This window comes from Ischnura elegans, chromosome 8 (genome assembly GCF_921293095.1).
Source record: "Ischnura elegans chromosome 8, ioIscEleg1.1, whole genome shotgun sequence".
NCBI lineage: Eukaryota > Metazoa > Arthropoda > Insecta > Odonata > Coenagrionidae > Ischnura > Ischnura elegans.
In genome coordinates, this window is record NC_060253.1 from 67,495,827 (window position 1) to 67,516,864 (window position 21,038).

Consider the following 21,038-nt stretch of genomic DNA (forward strand, 5'->3'; position numbering starts at 1 on the left):
TTCTTGGGTATACAGCCTATTCGGCATTTTATTACATGCTCTGGACTTTTAAGGACATTTAATAATTAAGGTTGGACGAAAATAGATTATGTCTGTCAGAAAAATAAATCTTTAAGCTTAATTAAACGAGAGCTTTGAGCAATTATCAATCTCGATCAAGTATTGTTGATACAAGAATCAATCTCTTACGTGCAGTTGTGGGAGACTCTTTGAAGATACGCCTATAGCTAAACCACGGTTATTTCCTTCAACAATGAGTATGAAAAATGTAAATTCCTGTTAGCATTAAAATTTTAGTTTCAGAGTTAGTAACCAATGGCTGTGAGATTCTTATTCGGCTTATATTGCTTCTTAGGAGTGGGCACCAATTTGCTAAATCCTCTTGATCGTCGTCTGCATGAATGGGGTTGTGCATCACGTCACAAACAGGACTAGAATACGTCAAATGCGTGAGAAAGGGTCGCGATTGAACATCCTGTAGGGCAGCTTTATTGCGCTACGGTCAACAAATGTGCTTCGGGCAATTAGAGCAATTGGGCGGAGGGATGAGGCGCGGGATCCCTCCCACCCCCTTCCTCTATCGTCCACTCCCTTTATATCCTTTCATTCATATCATTATCATACGCCTAAACGTGATAGCATTCGCTTTTATCCAAGTCACATGATTAAGACCGAAAAATTGCATTATCTAGTGATGGAAGCAGAGTTAGATTCTCGTAAATGGCTCCTATAGTTCAGCGTTCCCTGTGATTTAATAGTAGTTTTCTTTCGCCTATTGACGTACTATTTATTGTTATATTTATGTACTTCTAGCAAAAAACTTTAAAAGTATTTTTTTCCATGTTAATGCTAATCCACATGTCTTTTGATATGGTGAAGTTAAAACATGAGAAAGAGTACGATTTGAGGTTAATTTATGTGCAATTTAGGGAAGTGATCACGATATAATTCCAAGAATATTTCGTGAAATAGCCTGTGTTAACAAATGAAATCGACGTGGTTGGCAAAGTGATTTCTTTATTACTCCGAAAATGATGAGTACATTCTTCCGTCGATTTTCTCCGCCGAGTTGGTAGTTCTTCCCCTCCTTTGTCAAATCATTCTACTCTAGTATACCATTCAATAATGGAGAAACGGACTTAATAAGTATATTTTAGAATACTTGATCCAATTTTTTTTTAGCGAAACCCCAATTGAACACGAACGTCAGAAAGATAGCGAACGGCTAAATAAACGCAAACAACTGGATGAAAACTTATGCCCAGACGAAACAAATACCCATATGAGAACGAACGCCTATTGTAAACGAATTTTCTCATATGTTGTCTTGTATGGTAAGCCATTTTTTAAATGACATTAGTGATTATTATTAGTTCTGAATCGCGCATTCACGAACTTACTTCCTAATACGTCTTCCATGATATTTTGTTTTAGCGTCTCAGCTTTAACGAACTTAAGAAAATTCTCAACCCCGATAAATTCTCCGTATTTAACGTAGCCGTGGGTGGCTACTCAGCATCACGTCAGTTAAAATCGTGAAAGCTAAATATGTTGATAGTATTAGTCGTAAATTTAAGTGCCTCGTGATAACTAGCGTCATTCGTGGTAGTAGAACGTCATTTTCCGTGGTGGCCAATGAAGCTCTTTTTCATCGGTGGTTATTACTCTCTTTTAAGTCATAGGGACAATAAGATGTGAGAATTGATTAAAAACGGATGTTCTTTGTACTCTAATTTCCGATTTATATTATAGTTTAGAAGCGTTCTCAACATGAATTGTAAGTATTTAACGACAAAGTACTTTCAAGGGTAATAAATATAATTTTTACCGTGTATTTAGGTTAAAATTTAGAATATAAATTTTACTGGACGTTGCTTTATCGCCATAGGTACTAAGTGGTTTGTGATTTCTTTGCTTTCAGATGAACTATATCGTTCTAATCGTCCATCATTGTAATATTTCTCTGCTTTTGCTGTGATTTTAATGGGCGTTGAAACTTCATTTCTTCCTAGTGAAATGAGAAACTCTTCGTCGAAGTGAACTCAGTACCCGATGTTTTTGAATACGTCGTGTTGATATCATTATTGACATGTCGGCGGGAATTCATGAGGCTTGAGGCACTCTCAATAAGACTCTAAGTTAGTGAGCCACCAGTGATAAGGATGGCTTATAAGATAAGGTTTTGTGGTGACTCAGTTTCTGCTTTGTGGCGACTGTGAAAATGGTTGGCGTATTCTTTTTCATGAATAGATTCCAATCTACATGCTATAGACAATTGCGTTTGTTGCCTCAATAAAATTATTAGGAAATCAAGATGCAATTAAGGAGGAATTTATGCTTACCCACTGAAGTAATGCAATGAATATTTCTCGGGTGTCCGACCGGGTTAGGCGCTACATGTCAGCCGATTTTTTGATTGACTACGTTTTCATCGTCATCTGGACTGGTAGATACAGGGAATCCTGGTCCAACTACTAACATAAGCCCGTCACGTGGACTCCTCGACGAAACGAAACCTTCAGAAGATTGAAAAGAACTCTATAGAAATTTCGGTCGCCATGGAGAGCTTGATACGGTTAAGAGCCCGAGATAGATTCATTGTATGATCTGATTTCATTTTTCACAGTCACAGACCAGCCTACTTACTTCTGTAGAATCTTTATCATTGGAATTTGTGTACCTTTTCACGTTGATGGCTCACTTACCTTCACTTTTACGCCATTCATTGTTTATTTATTTGTAGGCATGTGTTAGTAAAGCGCCGGCAGCAATGACGTACATGCTCTAAATTAGAAAAATAGTTCATTAAATACATTTATTGTCCGAAAAAGGGACAAATTTGCTGATCTATTGTGTTTTTTGTTGTGATTTGTATGAAGTATGTTAGTTACATTTATTTTCGTGATATCTGTATCATTGTAATGAATATGAACGTGAAATTTGCCTTATCCAGGTTTCCCGATAGCCTGGAAAACCTGGAAACTCGAGGAAATAATTGGTTATGGAAAGTCATACAAATTTTTGGGCGGTCTTGGAAAATTGTAAGTGTCCTATTTCAGTATGCCAGCCGTTTAGAACGATCCCCTTTCATTTGCCGTTATTTTCCTCCATACGTTCGCGCATACCTTCTCACGGCAACGGGCTTGGGTAAAATGTGTGAAAAGGGGCTCGGTTAGAGGTCGAAAAAAGGTGCGCATGACACCAAATGTCCTGGTGACGGAAAGGGCACGCAATGACCGTGGACCGAACCACAAAAAGGATCAGTGGCGTAGCCAGGAGGTGGCCCGTGCCCCCCCCCCCCCCAAGCCAATTTATTTTAGCGGAAAAATGTTTACCTATAAAACAACTTTATTAAACTCCACCAATACGGGGAAACAAAACTATTATTTACTATAATTTTTGTGAAGTGGCTCTACGAACCACGGTTTTGCGTATGTTTTAACAAAACAGCTTTCCGACGAACCAAATTTGTATAATTTTTAGTGCCAATGTAGCATAGAATGTGATTTGTAAGGATTAAAATGTTCACATTTTCTCCTGAGGGGGGTTCCACCCCTCTGACTCCCCGGGTTGTGTTCCCCCAACGCATCATCCTGACTACGCCCCTGAAAAGGATGATTCAATTGCTAGAATCGGAATCTTTTGATTTTATTTCATTTTCCGACCTTAAGAAGTGTTAGTTCGATTTTTATTCACTTTTCCCACTTTTCACTTGTATCCGCAAAAACTACAGCACTCAGCTGTGACCGTGTAGAAATAATTGACAGACCTCCTCCCCAAAGGTTGGTATTGATTTATGCGAAAGGAAAACAGTTAAATACAAAAAGTATGCCTTTCAATTTTCGGTATTTTGATGATATTTTGTTATTTTTGGCAGGAAATATTTTGTTGGCAGAAAATGATAGCAGTATCATCTGTCAACGCCTGTGGTTAATATTATGCGATAATGGAAAAATTCGCATTACCCTGATAAAAGTAAACATCGTAGCCGCAAAGGTCAAATTTGGTTTTTGCATAAAGTTATTTTTGCTACCTAGTTTATGGAAACGAATATGCATTGAATCGATTTTATTTTAAAAGTGATCGTTCCAAGTTGCAATCAACTGACATTTAATATGCTTTCTTAATGTGAGAACTCGTTGGATGCTTTCATTTTTATGACTGCTTTTAGTGAGGTGACGCTATTTATTTCTGGAATAAAATCTCTCTCGTGAAGCTGCAATTAGCTATCTATCAAGTGCATGCTTGTAGTGGATAGAAGGTCATCCTGCTCTCTGCTTCGAGGTTGAACGTACTGCTTGTAAGGAAACGCTGTGGTCAGCTCCGTTTTTGGCTCAACTCTGCCTTCCTGATTGCACATTCAATTCTTCGCCTAGATGCTTTGCATTAGTTGAAGCAAGTAATTCCTGAAACCAATACCATTTGCTATACGGCTTTTGTTTGATAGGCACTCTACCAGACTCGACTGAGTCGAGAATTAAGTAGCCTAAGGCTAGTTTTTCACATATTAACTAGGCTTGACAATTAGACACTATATGGCGTAGTTGAAATACATTATCGCATATTTGTACGGTTTAGGTGTTAATTTGAAGTAATTTTGGAAAAGGTTGTGTTGCAAGTAAATTACAAAGAAAAATTTCTTTTTGCGTCATTATTTCACTATTAAATCGCTTTGAAAATTTTTCTTGTGCTTATTACGACAAAATTTATCCCGTATAAATTGAATGCCACTTGAAATATTTTACCATTTACCTCATTGGAGTCGCTTAGTGTTTGAATGAAGCAAAAGAAAGGGGTGTAGGAGCTATTGTAGCCTCATACACGAATTTTGTTGGCCATCCAAAATTATTGAGAACAAATAAACGTAATAGCGGGTGAATACAATATCGTTTGCATTAACACTTTTCATTTATTAATTTTCTTTGCTTACTTTTGCGAAGCACGCGATAGAGCTTGTGCGTGTCTATGGGATTGGTTAACTTTCTGTGTACCAAAAGGGAAAGAATGATTTGTCATAACCTATACCTGTCTGAGCCTTTCCCTCGGATGCAAATTTCTAGTTGTTTACTTCATATAGTACCAGAGTTAATTTAAATGTAACAAAAAATATAATATAAAATACTCTTTTTCCAAGTACAATACTAAATGCAGTAAAAACTTAATATTAAGCTTTTATTCTCTCGGTGAGTTAAGCGTGGGTGCTGATTAAGCTTATTAGAAATGAGTTTCGGAGGGCCTGCTTGGTGAGTAAGGATTGGCATACAATATTAATATCTAGACCTAATCCGCACCAACACTTCTCCGAGTGTAGAAAAGCTTATGTTTTACTTTTTTGCATTATTTACGACTTTTAGAAATAGCGTGTCTTTTATCTTTCTTATTTTATTTTTATTTTATACTTTTTTGTTGTGAATCGTCATATCGATTAAGTTAGAGCTGTTAAATATATTTATGCCAAAAAATGTAGGCTAACACTAATTATTTATTTATTTAATCATTAAGAGACAGCCGAAACGGCCTTTACATTGTATAGAAAACTTATAATCAGCAGCTTTAACAAACATAAACAATAAAAAGAATATTAACAAAAATATTCAGAAGATGGCTTCCCGAAGCTGCCTCTTGAATGATCTGATAGGCATCGAAAGATCCAGGGAAGGGTGAGTGAACGAAATGGTATTGAAAAAGGTAGGGAGTCTGTAAAAAAGTGATCTCTGGGAGATAGAAAGACGGAATTTAAGTTGGTATAGTAGGTGATTATGACGAAAGGAGCGGGTAGGAATGTAGAGTGAAAAGAAAGGTAGTATTTCTGGGGATCAGAACTTGCCTTTAAAGGCATTGTAAATGATATAATGAATGTAATGTATATTCCTATGAATGGATAATGGGACCAATGATGGGCAAACATTATTCAGACAAATAATTGAAAACATTTAAAGCTATTTTGCCATGTTGAAATTTATTTGTGTATTGGAGCGAAATAGAAGACTATTTCTAATGTCTGATATTACCATCAGAATCGAGCAGGTATGCTAAGTTTCTAGCTAATCTGGCAATAAGAAGTGGGTTAAGAATCAATCACAATATTCCATAGATGAAACAGACAATCGGACGAAGTTGGTTAAGAAAAAACGTGTAAAAACATTTTATATTAAGAGGACGCATTAATCTCTCTCTATCGGTCATATTTTTGTTTTTCCGTGGCGTATTGCTCGTGTGACCACATCATCCTAAGATTTTCAGGGTTAATAGAGAAGCCCTTTTGTCAGCGTTTACCTGTGTACCAAGTATAAGAATTTTACATTGAAGAAGATACTGAGGTGATTTTTCAAATTTAAGTGGGCTTCAAGTGTTAATAAGGGTCTTCTCTGCATACCGTGAAAATTTCAACATGATACCATAATGGAAAATAAAATTATTAAACTTCGTAAGGCTCACTAGTAGGTATGTTTAAAAAGGCACGACCCATCTTTCATAACACAGTTAAATCTTCAGGTGTAATTATTTGTTACGAAACCCGGGTCGTGCCTTTTTAAATATTCTAGTGAACGTTGCAAACTTTTATTCTTTTATTTTCCATAATGGAAATGTTTCACAAAGTTAAGCCTAAAATTATCAGTCACATGGTACCATAATTTTTTAAGATACCAAACGTCACTCAATAAAACCAGACCGGTCGAGATAGGGCGGCCTACGTAATTCGCGAATTGTGCGCGCTGGTCAACTAAATTTTTATTTCGATGCGGGAATCGATTATTGTCACTCAAGCGGAAAGGACTTTAGCCACGGCATATCACTCACCCACTCTTCTCCCTAACACCTTGGTGCGGTTGGGTGACGTGGTCTAGTAGGTTGATGATTACGTGGTCCAGCGCATCATTTTCAGATGTGAGGGAAATTGTGCACGGGGCGTTTCCCCAGCTATCCTCTCGGCTCGGGAATCTGTTGAGATCTCTTTGATGAGACGCTTGGCCGCTCCCAAAGGTATTCGCTTCGCCTCGCATGCGCAGGGTTCCATTTATCCCCCCCCCCTTCCTCCCATTCCGTCAAAATCGCTATAATTAGAAGACTCAAATGCGCGGAAAATGTAGTTTTTTCTCTTTGAAAAGAGTTGTGGGCAGGGACTACGGAGACGTATTTATTGATTGATTTGATATTGAAGTAATTTTGATGACGTGATGGTGACGAACTACAGACTACACCAAACAGCATTCGTTCTTCAGCACATTTATGTATTATGGGTGGGGCACCATAGAAATTTGAATGGGTACCGAAATCGATTGTATTTTGCTGATGGGAGTACTAATTATTCTTTAGTGTGGGAAAGCTGCAGACTTAATGAATTGTATCATTAAATTAAGGTTGTGATTGCGTATTTCTCTATAAAAAGTTTTGGGGAAAGATCAAATGTAATATTGTCATTGGACAGCATTCATAATTAATTTGAATGACTGTACTGAGATAAGGATCGGATGAAGATTGACTTAGTAGTATTTCAGCTATTAGGCGTTACTTAAAGGATTTAATTGTAATTATGTTGAGAAATGAAGAAATTGAGTTAACTTTTCACAATTGTTATTTGTACAATGCTCAAATATTGGTCTGGATTCCAAGGAATGTTTGTCGAATTAGCGTTTCTCATTTTTTTCCTTAACGGGGGTAAAAATGATTCATTAGAGTGTATTTTAAACGGCTACATCTCAATATTTTACCCAGAATTTATTCGGGTGTTCACCGTCATAATGACTTCTCATATCAATATCGTGTAGTTGTGTACGATAGTGGCGAGTCCTGACGATTCCGGGTACCCTTCAACGATTGACGTATTTCTTGACGCTACCGGTCGTTGCCTTGTCGCTTATCGTTGTGGCGCTGTTGCGTATCATAGTGTTGCGCCTGTTACTGGTATCTTGACTATTGCAAAAACCACTGTGGGGAGACAAGAGTTAATGGTGGTTTGCCACTGTTTGTCTCTCGTTTTGTGGGAAGAATTTTTTTGGCTAGTTTTTGCACGTTTTATGCCCGCAACTTTATGTATTGCCGAGCTACAGCGCTGGAACCAAGTCTAAAATATGCGTGGAGAGATTCTGCTTCTAACGCACTAAACCCCATCGCTGTAGCACTCGGTATGACTAACAATAAGTGAGACCGTAAAGTGTGAACGCGCATAATGCAGACAAACTGACACGCTACAAATTTAATAGATGCATAGGTTATTCCCGAATTAATTATGTAATATGGGCTTCAGAGGGCGCATCGCTCCTGCTAGATCTTTCGTATTCCTTCGTCTGCTAATGCGTCTTCAAAACTTGCGCTAATTTACACTTTTTTAGGGCATAAAATTCCAGGCCATGCACTTTACTCAAAATTTACTCACTTTACTCATCTCCCCTAGTGTCGTGTATGGAAATTTTACAGTAGATTCCGTTTAATGTGTCCACCGGTTACGTGGGGCAGCCGCTTAATTGGGGCAGCTCTTGAAGAACAGAACCCAATAGAGGAATATCCCAGAGTATTCTCCGCTTAATTGGGACAGCATGCCGATTTATTGGGCCATGAGTCGGCGACATAGACTCTATACTCGCGACGAAATTAAAATTTTTTGTTTTCAGTATACTATTTTTTATATTTTCCTCCTTTGATTTACTTTTATTTTTCACAAATGTTCCTATTCTTGCCCTATTTTGAAAGTTCTTGTTGTTATATTATCCTCTAGAGAATGGGACTTTTCTTTAATAGCACTTAACAACAGTTAGTAAAATACATTCATTCAGCGTCGCCCGAGGCTGTGAAAAATATTTTAACAAAAATGTTATAATTCTTAAAAATGATAATAAATTAACTGAACTCACTGATTTATTAATTAAATTTGTAGTTTGATAAACTTCTGTTGCATTATAAACATTCTTTAGTCTTCATTCTACCATTTCAAAGTTTTTTATGCCCATATACAGGAGAGTTCGCCTAATTGGGGCAGCCGCTTAAATGGGGCAAAGTGAACAAGTCCCGATATGTCCCAATTAACCGGAATCTACTGTAATTAATATAAAACAATTTGGTGGAATTTTTATAACTTTGATACAGGTGTATGTTGTTGAGAGATCTATACTGTATATACCTTGAAAATGGCAAGATCCCAAAGATAGCCTAAAGCCCCGCTGACAGTAATTTTGAGTAAAGTGCTGTACCAATTTGCATGGGAAGCAGCTCATTTCTTCCTGCCTAAACGTCATTCTGACCCATCATTTATGAAACCTGCCCTTTCGAGCGTAGATTTTTTAGGTCGTGACTTGGATGAAAAGTTGAGGTTGGAGTTTTCTGCTTCTTTAAACGACTAGCGGTAAGTTTCTGAATTACTGGAAGAGCATATGTTTGAAGTGTCAGGACCTCAATCTACTATTTTCGAAAATTACATAGAAAATTCGAAATTGTGTGAAAGTGGAGTATCTTGTTTTCCAAAGTCTTTAGTGGAAGTGGGTTGGCCTATAGTGGAATGCAGAGAAGTTCGCTGAGAATGAAATATTGTACTAATTGTTGCGCCATGAGAATAGTTTTGTCGAATAAATTCGACATTTATACATTCTAATTATGCTGTCATTGACTTGGAGTAAATATCGCAGTAGTTCTCCACATGGCTATCTATGCTGATATATGGCAGCGAACACTCCACGCCACGAAGTCCTACACGCCAGTTAAATTCCGTGGCTTGCACATCTTTTTTAATGTAGTATCAACTTCATTGGAAATAAAAACTTTCCCTCGAAGTATACGATTTCACCGCTAATATTATTAATGAAAGCTCTCGATGGTACCATCGAGTCAGCGTTCTTCCTTGTACAAAGATAAATGTGCTAGTTTTGATGTAAATCTTGCGTTACTCTGTTCATACTGAATAAAGTAAATATGTGATACAAAATAAAAAGTGTCGACTCAGTTCATCGTTCGATATCGTGTGAGCTCTTGGGCGACAATTATATATGTGCTCGGCAATTACGTGGAAAATCGCTTGAGGCTTAGATGAGAAGGGTTGAATAGTTCATGAGCGCACTGTTATATTAGCTTATTTATTGGAAATATATTGTATAGCATAAAGAGTTAAACAGCCTTAAAAAGTAGTAGCATTTTAAAAAATTTTTAATTGAGTGTTGGTAATTTCCTCAATGGAGCCGCAAAGAAGTAACGCCTAGATACCAGGGAAAGATTTTATAAGAAAACCCATTTGGTGATGAAGGGCATTGAGCACGAACTCAACCCCCCTTGGCTACGTCACTGTATGTAAAGGTCATTCATGATGATCTCTTCGAATTTCATGGATTTATCGCTCTACGCTTGGAGAGGTAAGGACCAGGTTGAACCCACCTAAATATTTTTCGTGGCACAGATTTTCGTGGTGCGTCTCCCGCTGGAGGCCGCTCCTCTCATCTGTGATAAATTGACGACATTAAGCAGCGGGACTTGAAGTTGATATAAAAGGTGAAGGCGTTTTTCAAAGAGTTTTTGCGAAAATTGTCGGTTCCTTAATGGTTTACATTGCCTTTTCGTGGCCCTCCGTGTTCGTTGACAATTTCCGGTAATAATCTACATCTAAATGGTACACTATAGGCAAATTCAAGGGCGATAGGCACTGTGTGAAAAATGGAAATGCTTAAAATATAGCGAATTCTGTCCTTGTTTGTCATCAGTCGAGGGAAAATTAATCTGTGAACCCCGCCGTTAGTTATTTCCTTAATTTTGTGGTCTTCATTCGTTTTATATCTATAAGTCGGGCCTCTCAAAGTATTTGAATCCATCGATATTAGATTCGATAAAACGTTTTGTATTGAATGAACTAAATCGCATTTACACATGTGCATTCTCAACTCGTTTGTGTGTAAAAAGTCTCGTTGCCCAAGAAGGATTTTTTGTTGCTGGAACACTTCATGAAATAAATTTTGGGTGGATGAGATATATTTTGAGAAATCTTATTCAGAACAACGTATTTCATAATTAGATGGACTAACTTGATCGTATTCAAATAACTATTTAATGATTCCAGGTCCTTTGCAGAAATGTGCTCGCAGAATGCGCGTTATAATAACACATACCCAGAGGGCCGTACTTATTCGTCGGTGCATACGAAATGTAGGAGTATTATGTTGCCAACCTCAGATTTGTTTCTAAGCAACTGTGTTTCCCCGAGAAGTTGACTCAATAATGCATAAAATTTCAAATGAGACTTCTAGTCATCTAAATTTTTAGTCCATATAAATGTTTATTATCACTTGGAACCAGTCACTTCTGTATTTTTTGTCCATTCTTTTATCGAAAATTCAATTGTAAATATGCTCGTTTTATTTTCAATTCTTAACAGCGAAATTTTCCTTGTTTACCACTTTGAATTTCAAGAATCAATCGTTGACAAGCTAGCGATAAACTTATACCGAGAGTTACCGGCACATGTGCGCGGAATACAAATATTCCTCTGAGGAAAAACCAATCACCTCGAAATATACACGGACTAGCATTTCCCTCATTCGCTGCTACAATCCGTTAAAATTATGGATAACCTTGGCAGCTTCATCGTTTAATGCACGCCAATATCAACTTTGGGGATGATGGCTCGATTCCAAGACAGGCATGTGATTTTTCTTCTGTGGAATTTCCGCATTACTGTTTTGAAAAGATCCAATAAATTGATCCGCAGAAAGTATATCCTTTAAGGCTTCCTTTCCCTACGAAAATGACTTGAGTAGTACTCTTGGCTCACCATCTTCAGCAATCTTGATGCTCAAATTATACTCGTTTCTGCAATCTTCTTCCCATTTTTACCAACTCCTAGCGATAGCTCATAGGGCATAGGATAATTGGTGTGTATATGTGGGTCATCATTCGCAATTTACCTTCATTACGTTTCCTTAATGCGTAAAAGCAGTGCTTCCGCATAAGGTGACCTCATCCGCTCGTGGGCATGGCTTTTTATCCGCGTGTTTCGTTAAGGTCATTCGACCGGGGAAGATGACCGAACGGCCCCAATGTTTGGAAGAATGAATTGTGGAATACGCTTAAATCACAATGCTGTGTAATTCTTATTTGCGTTTAAGGAAAATGACAAAGTGCTCTCTATTTTACTTCGATGGGTGAATTCCATAACAATTTCTTTTTTTTAGAAACGTGAGATGTGGTTTGTGATAATAATTATATGTTCTTCATTCATTAGCGAATTTAGGACACTAATTCCTCTCTTATAATTTCGTTTTTGGACCAACATAGACGTAGGGAATCGATGGTGGAGATACCATCCAGGTGGGATTCGATCCCGCGGCCTTTTAATTAGCTGGTTGGTACGTTATCCCGTCGCGACTGAGGCCGTTATAGTTGTTAGTTTTTCTTGCATGGAAAATTTATAAAAAATAAAACAATCAGTAACCTGAGGTCATTTTTGCGGTGTGCAGATTCGCGCTGGAGTTCAAGTCGATCTCTACAGCGCGAATATTTTACTGACGGCTGAAAATGGAGCTGCAATCATTAAGGAATGCAAATTGATGGTGAAATACCGAGCATACATCCTACTATTGAGTAATTTTCACTAATTTTAGTAGTAGCAAGTAGCGCATAGCCAGTAGTAGTTTCTGCTTTAGGCTTTTTCAGCGCTGGATTGGAGTTCCCTCCATGGTTTCCGGGTTAGCTGCGTCGAAGGTTTTTTTTTCAAGATCACGTTCGTGGCCTATGATGGCCACATATTCAGATCAACTTCTGAAACTCGGACTCGAACTGAAGATGTGGCCAGCATAGGCCGCAAAACGCATCTTAAAAAAAAAAACTTCGACACAGCTAACCCGGAAACATGGAGAGAACGTGTAATAGAAGACTCACTGCTTATTATTGTGCTACTCCGCGTCGGTGGCACCACGCAGACTAGTTTTCGGTGTCGAAAGCGCTACAGGACTACTATAGCAATGCTACCGTAAGCGCACAACTGTGGTGAATACAACTAACCCATACAAAGACAACTCTGGTGTCTGAGCTAATAGTGTAAAGGTGGCCCCATTTCATCCTACATAATGTCAATTTATGCTGCCACTCTGGTCGTATTTTAATCGATTTTCAAAAATGTCCGCACCGCGGCGATGTGTGCTGCGCGATCAATTTTTTTGTAATAATTTTCAGTGTAGTATTTGCAATATGCGAGGAATAGCATTGGAACGTTATGAATTTGATGTATCAAATCATCAGGAATATGCATTTTGGTTAACAGTCCTGATTATAGCTTATTCATATGTACAATTCGGATCGCTTTGGCAGACAGCTATTTGAGTGGCGACTTTTGTAAACCCATATAAAAACGCGGTTGGTAACAATAGATCTAGAGGTCGACTTTACTATCCTCTTTCGTAATATTCGTGGTCTAGGCAAATACGGCTGCATGTATCCGCCGAAGCGACCGGCAGCGTAGGTTATTTGCGCCATAGTGAAGGGTAGAGTAAGGTGGGTGGAGGGAAACCCAGCGTAGGAATCTGCCTGCTCTAAAAAAAAAGGCTGTACAAGCCGTGTTGCATGGTACACGTATTTGCGCCGGTTAGAATTTCATACATTTCTCATTATGGCGTGAAATTGCGCGAATACACGATCGAAATTTGAACGAGGTATTTTGCCATCTCCTGTCCATGCATTCTCGCGTGTGATCTAGCAATACACCCCTTTACTACACTTCGCAATTTTGACTGCGCCTTCGTACACACGTCAGATAGTGCAATTACGTGCTCCGAGGAAAGCGACCTTAAGCGAGCCACGGCTAAACGTCCCCATGCAACGGATGGAGTTTCCTCCACAAAGAATTCAATTGAGGATAGAGCAGCCTCCGACAAATCCCAATGATTGCCCTATCAGGTATCGCTGGGATTTGAAACTTGACCCAGTGGTGTCATGATGCCGGAACTCCGTTCCGGCACCGGCTAACAAAAGACAAAATAGTGAAATAACACATTTATCAATTTTGTTGCTTCAAAATTTCTAATATGTGCATTCGTGACCAAAACAAAAAAATGTAGTAAAATGCAAATAATAACTTGCAATAAAAAAGGGCAGAGTAATATGTATTTCGCTTCTAAAAAAAGTTGAGGAAAGTGTGTTCCGCAACTGCTAACTTTGCCTTGACCTACCGGGTAGGAAGCCATCACAACAACCCTCTAACCTGCTCGAAACTCGCATGCCTGTCTGAGTTTTTAATAATCTATCTGAGTTGGTACGGAGGCTTCCGCGGTGATAAATATTTTCCGGGTTGAGTCCGCGTTGATTCAGTTCAGCAGACGACAGTTTCGGGCTCATACCAGCTCCCGTCTTCGGGTCCTAAACCATTTCGGTCCACGGGTCGGGTTCAGATTAGGACCTGAAGAAGGGAGCTGGATTGCGTCCTAATCTGTCGTCCAATAAAATGAATTAACGCTGAATTATCCCGGAAAACGTTTATCAAACCCATCTGAGTACTCTGCTACCTATCTGGGGTCGCGAGTGCCTGTATTCCAATACTTTTTTCGCACTCCACTGCGTCAGCCCCGAGAGTGCTGCCGTGTAGTTTCTACCCTTTATTATCGTTAAATCTGGAAATCGTTCGGTGCTCTCTCCAACGTCCCCTGTCAAACGTGACGAAAAGCGCATGTGGGTGCATTGACTGTTGGGCGCGTTCCAAGACTGTGGTAGTAGCCAATTTGTCTTTGCTCGGGGTCGAGCGCGGAGAAAAGTGTGGAGGATGCCTTTCAGTGGCGCTGCGGGAGAATGAACGGTCGAAAAAAAAGGTGGTCACATATTGAAAATTGTCGGTTTTCGTATGCCTGGTAAAGGGGCATCCATAAATTACGTGAGGCGTTTATGGGGTGGGAGGCCAAGCCGATTCTCAGCCAATCTCACGTTGGGGGAAGGGAGGTGTCCTGGCAGGAGAATGAAGGCTAGGGGGGGTTTTAGGCGCAACTAATACTTACGAGTGTGGGGTATTGCATACCCATCAGGGTAAGCAGGAGTTGCGGGGTCCTTCTCCAGAAAAATTTGAAGAATAATGGTTCAAAATGGCGAGCCTTATGGCTTTCCGAGGGATATTTGATAAATCCTATCACTATTCTATAAGTAATACAGATCCAAATAAGTAAAATGGATAAAACTTTTGAAAAATTTCTGAGCTCTGGGGGGGGAGGGTTTATCCCCCAAAATCCCCCCCTCGCTGCGCCACTGGGTCCTGGCAGGTATTGAGTAATTTTTTTCCGCAAGAAACTGTGTAAAATTGTGAGAAAACGGTTGAATTGAGCAAAACTTGTTTCTCTATTAATATGTGACTAAATTCTACACAATAATACCAACTGTGGAAATAATTAAACAGATTACTTTTTTAGTAATTCCTACGCAGTGGCGTTTTTCATTGCGTATTTTCGCTGAAAATAATCTCACCTAAGAGGGAGGGGGTCGAGCCAAATCTCACGGTATCTCGCCAAAAGGGAGGGGGGAGTCAAAAATCGCAAAAATCACTTCACGTAATTAATGGGCGCTCCCTAATTATCTTTCTCATAGTATGTATTTAAAGTTGGGAGGGATGCGTGTTATCTTTGAGAGTGGTGAAGCAGTTGGTCGATTTGTATCTTTTATTCGTCTCGTCGGAAGTTCCACCTCTAGACTTTCTCATAGCCTGCTAGGATTCAGTTTGTTAGTAAAAGTATAGAGGTTCTTATTGAAAATAGCTTTAAAATAATACGATTAATTTTTTTAATATTCCGCACATTTACTTATAAATTTTCTTTAGATAGTATTGATTATCATGGAAGACTTTTATTTGTAAAACCAGTGTAATTTTCTGGCTACGCCATTGCCTTTGCATTAACATCGTGTTGTAAGAAACCTTGTTTTTTCTAGAATATAAACACACGTTGTATTCACTTTAACTGAGGTGAGACTTTTTATCGTTTACTAAATGCGAGGGTCATCCCTTATAAATGGCATTTACTTCCTTAAAGTTCTTTTTTCTGCAAAACATGTCTTACTTCTATTTCCCGAATTTTTACATGCGTAAAATTCAGTAATACGTGAGACTTATGAATATCCATATTAATTGCCTTCCTGCATTTATGTGAACTTACTAAATCATTTTTTTTCCATTAGGGAATCAGGTTCTCGATACTTCTTACGCTTCAATATAAGGAATATTGTCTCCATTAAATATAAATAAAACATGGAAACCAAATAAATTTCATTATCCTTGTACTTCTGCTTGGGAATGACTAAGAACATTCTAAACTAAATTTTATGATTGTGCCTTGGTTCACCCACATGAGAGTATGTTCTCCGTGCTGTATTCAACGCAAAGTTTAACCGAAACTACGTTTTTTTTCAATTGTACCACAAATAGCCAAATGTGGCAAGCGTGTGAAAAAAAATTATTTCACGTCTTTTAGTGTCCATTCGACGGTATTGACTGGTTAAATCTCCGATGTGTTTGAATGGCAGGTTATAAATTGTACGCAACAGGCCAGGTGTTTCTTATCGCCAGAGCGTTTTTTCCTTATCTAGATTCTTAATAGCACGTCAATTAATCGCGGGAAGTGATGCGGGGTAGGAGTATACTGAATATTCCCGAAATTTCACGTTTTTTTTTTTTTTTTTGGAGGTGGAGTAATCTGGAGGAAGAAAAATAAGAAAAAATATAGTGAATCATGTGTAGTATTGATGGAATGATTTCTTAGGTGATAGTTCATACATTTTTTCCCTATTTCTTGTGAGTGCTAATGTAATGATTTAGTATACATTAACTGGACACAATTGGAAAACCCAATTTTTCTTCCTTAAAAAAATATTCCTCTACTTTTAGTGACACCATGATGTCAAAAATTTTAGGACTCACTCAACACTATTGACAACAAGCTTATTCAGCCTCCTGATGCGCTTTCAGTGGCAACGTTGTGTATTCCAGTATGTTATGCTTGCCAGTTAACCCTGGAAAATGATTTTTTAAGTTCCCTAGTATTTTTGTCTTTCAGATAATTTTTTTCACGTTGTCACCAAAAAATATTAAAGTACTATCGACAAAGGTAATATTAGATTCACTGTCTAAATTCATCATGTCTTCTTTTCTCATAAAATTTGCCATTTGCACATGTTATGCATCAAATTAGAAGTTAACCTAAAGAAAGAAGCCCTTTGGGTATGAGATCGAAGTTATCAATGGGATTCACATCGGTGGGGTTGGTGTTACCTTAGAGTAGAGGTGCTACTTACTGAGTGCTACTTGCTGAGTAACCGGAAATGAAATCCCGCGGTATTCCGTGGTTTACTTTTATTGGTGAACCATACTCTCATTCCCAGAGCAATGGCGGATGGACGACTCGGAACGAGAAGCCAATATCTTCTGAAAGGCATGTGCGTTTGAAATGTGATGAGATAATTATAAATTAAGCATTTGAGGTGGCTATTAGTTGCGACTGCCATGAACGCAATATGATCTTAGTACATTCACTGTGGGAGCAAGTTTAACCGCCATTAATTGGGCAAAGGGGTATAATTTCTAAGGGATATAATTGCTGCCTTAATTGAATTCTGTAATTATTTTAAGTGGTAGGGCCTTTTTTTAATTTTCCAATTGTAGTGTGATATAACGGTAATTTTGGCCAATTGTTTTGGTCATTAACTCAACCTGACCACAATTATAATTTATAATTTTAATGATTTTTATGGCTTTAATTCTTATAATTCGAAAGTTTTCTGTTTGGCTTAGGTATTGCTTTATTGGGTATTGCGTGCGGTGAGTCATCAGGATTGAGGGAGTTAATCTTTGAATGGATAAGGTGAAAACAAGCTTCGGTGCTTAGCAGACTTGAAGCGTGTAGTTCAAGTCAAGCATTGCTTTGTATTGTGTATCGCTTTCCGAAGTAGTAGTGAAATAATAATGCAAAGATTCTGTATCATGATTAATCCAATTTCCCGGATCATTGCCATGCAATTGTTTTAGATCGATACTTCACATCCATGGTAAGGTATTCTGTCCTCGTGTATCTGTGACGTATTTATTCAATTGCTTTAACATAGCCAAAAAGGTTTCTTTTAACTGATATTAGTTTTTTTGCTGAACTGCATCTCACTTTTGTCCACTCACTGTCAGTTTGTAGTGTGATTAATTGATGTTTGCTTTCTCTCTTTCCAGGATTCCGTGAGACTGCACTCACAGTATAACCTTGAAGCCCTGATGTGGTCCATGCTGCTCGGGATATTTCTTTTGAGGTTCATGACTCTTGGGACAAAAATCAACCGTAAATATCGTAACTTATCCGTCCTCATCACGGAACAGGTGAGTGTTCGCTGTTTATTAAAAAAAAAGTAATTGAGGACCTTAGAAGCCATGGGGGATAAGTGCAATTTTTTATTATTTGAGAAGTACACTTAATGGTTGGTGGGGTACACAATACTGTTGCGCAAAGGGGCACATGTAAATCACTGATTAGCATATGCATATAGATTCAGTGATTTACATGTGTCTCTTTGTTATAACAATGTTGTGTACTCCACCAACCATTATGTATACTTATCCACAAAAATAAAAAACTGCACTTATCCTCCTTGGCTTATAAGGTCATTAATTACTGTATGTGAGAGACTTACTTTAGGCTTGTTTTGCATCGGGTGAGTTAAAATTCACAAATTTAAAGTCCGTGTCAATTGTTTGAAGTAAAAACTCTTTGTTTAACCCGTTAACGCCTAGCGGTACCATATGGTACCAACTGGTAGTGCAATACTAAGCGAACTTTTTTTGTTATTTGTTGTAATTTTTTCGGGATTTTGAGAGTTTTAAACTAATAAGCATATTTATATACGTTTTATAGAAAAGTTTGCTTTTTTAAGCAAGAATTGACATTTTTGAGTAATTTTGATAATTAATTGTGCAAAATAGAATTTTTTAAACGTTTCCGGCATTAAAATGTGAAATTACTAACGCCTATTTAATTTCGATTTTTGACCCCTTAAGGGCGTAGCGGTACGCATTGTACCAGGCTGTATCTTCAACACTGTTAGTGCTAAAAGTATTAAATTTGCATCTAATCAATCAGATTTTAAAATTGAATATTACGAAAAAGTTGGGATGAAATTTTTAATTCAGGCGTTACCGGGTTAATATTAAATCCTTCTGAATATTTAAAACGATGGATTTCGATTCGTCTTAATAATGCATCATTTAGTCTTGGGTGCAATCCGCGATTTGTTTAAAGTTTTCATTTTGTGGGAAATTTGACGTTCTCCTATCGTAAAAAAATCTTTTTAAAGAATAGAATGAGAGTCAAGGGCGGATTTAGGGTGTCATTTTGGGGTTCTCATTGCTTTCCGCGATGTCTTAGCGGTGTGAAATCCCCCTCGGCTATTATGCGTCTGAGGTCTGGTGTGCGTAGAAAAGTGGCTTTTAGATATTCATAAATTATTTTCAAGCATCGTTTGTTAAGCTGGTGAAATAAAAACTGTCATTGGAGAGTCACCTTAATTATTATTCTTTTCTTCTTTTTTTTGAATTTACGGGGGGTGCGGCCACTCCCCCCTCCCTCAATCTTAATAACGTGATCTATAGTTATAAAACATATTTTTAGACGCAGCATTGGAGGTGAAACTGAAATGACAGTTTAAAATCGGCGAATAAACTGTAAACACGACTATTGTCCTCCATGCAAATGAGGAATGAATTATGATGGAATAGGGTGCGTAGCATTTTGTGTGGAACTTAGGGTGTCTAAAAGTGGAGAGGAAAATAGAATTAAAACTCGGGCTGCTGAGGGTCATTATACAATATCAATATATTACTCAAAAACCCTATCAGAACTCCCATCTTTATTTTCCACTGTCAGGTATAGATAGAGAATATTCCTCTTCTTAGCGTTATTCCAACCTAAACCTTAGTAACCTCTCCCTCGTAAAATTATTTTTTTTAATAGAATTAAATCTAAAACCACCACCCCTCGCCTCGTAATTATCTGATATCTCAAAAAATCCTGTATTTGTCGGTAAGAAATGACCCTGTGCGTTGTAGTTCCCAATTAATAAATACTGCTTCGAGTTCTGCCTCATGTTTTTCTTTAAAGAAACAAACTGGTAATCTCTAAAATGCACCGAAATTCTCTTTGACGTTTGAGTAGCCAATATGTTTACTTGACGGTCCTGCAAATGTAAAACATATTTTGGAAAGCAAGATTCCATTTATTCTTCCACGGACCAAAAGATATTTTGCGAGCGATCTCATAGATGGGAGAACATGACAGCTTGTGTAAGTGTTAGTGACCCCGTGAATTCCGGAAAAATTGAAGGTGCCTCTCCAATGATTGCTTTAATTCACCAGCTTAACTAACAATGCTCAAAATAATTGATAGATAAGGTTGTAACGTTTATCCTTGTATATTTCCTCGTAGCTTCACAAATCTTATTTTACCCATAAATATTAAACACAAATCAAATTAACACATGAATATTGAACTCAAATGTAATTAACACAAATTTTATGAAGAAAATCGTAACAATTGTTGTCCATTATAGTTTTGTTGTAAATTATTTTCATCATTTTGTTGTACATCATTTTTTTCTCCCATTGTCAACATTGATTGTTACAAGGTGATAGTTATTGTTCCGGTATGAGCAGATCGGAATCCGCAACAACAGCAATTTTTCAACTTTAGTTATCACGAATTGCAAACACACTTGTCTATTACAAGTATTCACGACGAATACCGGGAGCTACGACACGTTCTATTTCTTCACAAATTTAATTTTCACACAAAATGCCAACACACTTTGCTAGTTCTTCCGTTTAAAAACCTCGGGAGCAACGATTTGTACTCGCGGGGTTTTTTTTTATTTTTTTTTTCATTACAATACTCCCCTATTCTTTATTCCGCGCCGTCAATAACAATTGTCGTCCGTTATAGTTATCGCTTGACTCATTTTTTTCTCCCATCGTCAGCATTGATTGTGACAAGGTGACGGTTATCGTTCCGGTATTAGCAGATCGGATTCGGCATTAATCGATTGTTTGAAGTCATCTCTTTCCTACGTTA

The 21,038-nt window shown here is 37.9% G+C and overlaps 1 protein-coding gene across 4 annotated transcripts in view; it reads left to right on the forward strand.

The window, feature by feature from the left end:
* Nucleotides 1–21,038, forward strand: part of LOC124163252 (protein PHTF2) — a 118,786-nt gene that overhangs the window by 74,839 nt on the left and 22,909 nt on the right. For all 4 annotated transcript variants that reach the window (XM_046540023.1, XM_046540022.1, XM_046540025.1 and 1 more), the window contains one exon: nt 18,155–18,298. In XM_046540023.1, coding sequence (XP_046395979.1) covers nt 18,155–18,298 — 144 coding nt within the window. The remainder of the gene's footprint in view (nt 1–18,154; nt 18,299–21,038) is intronic.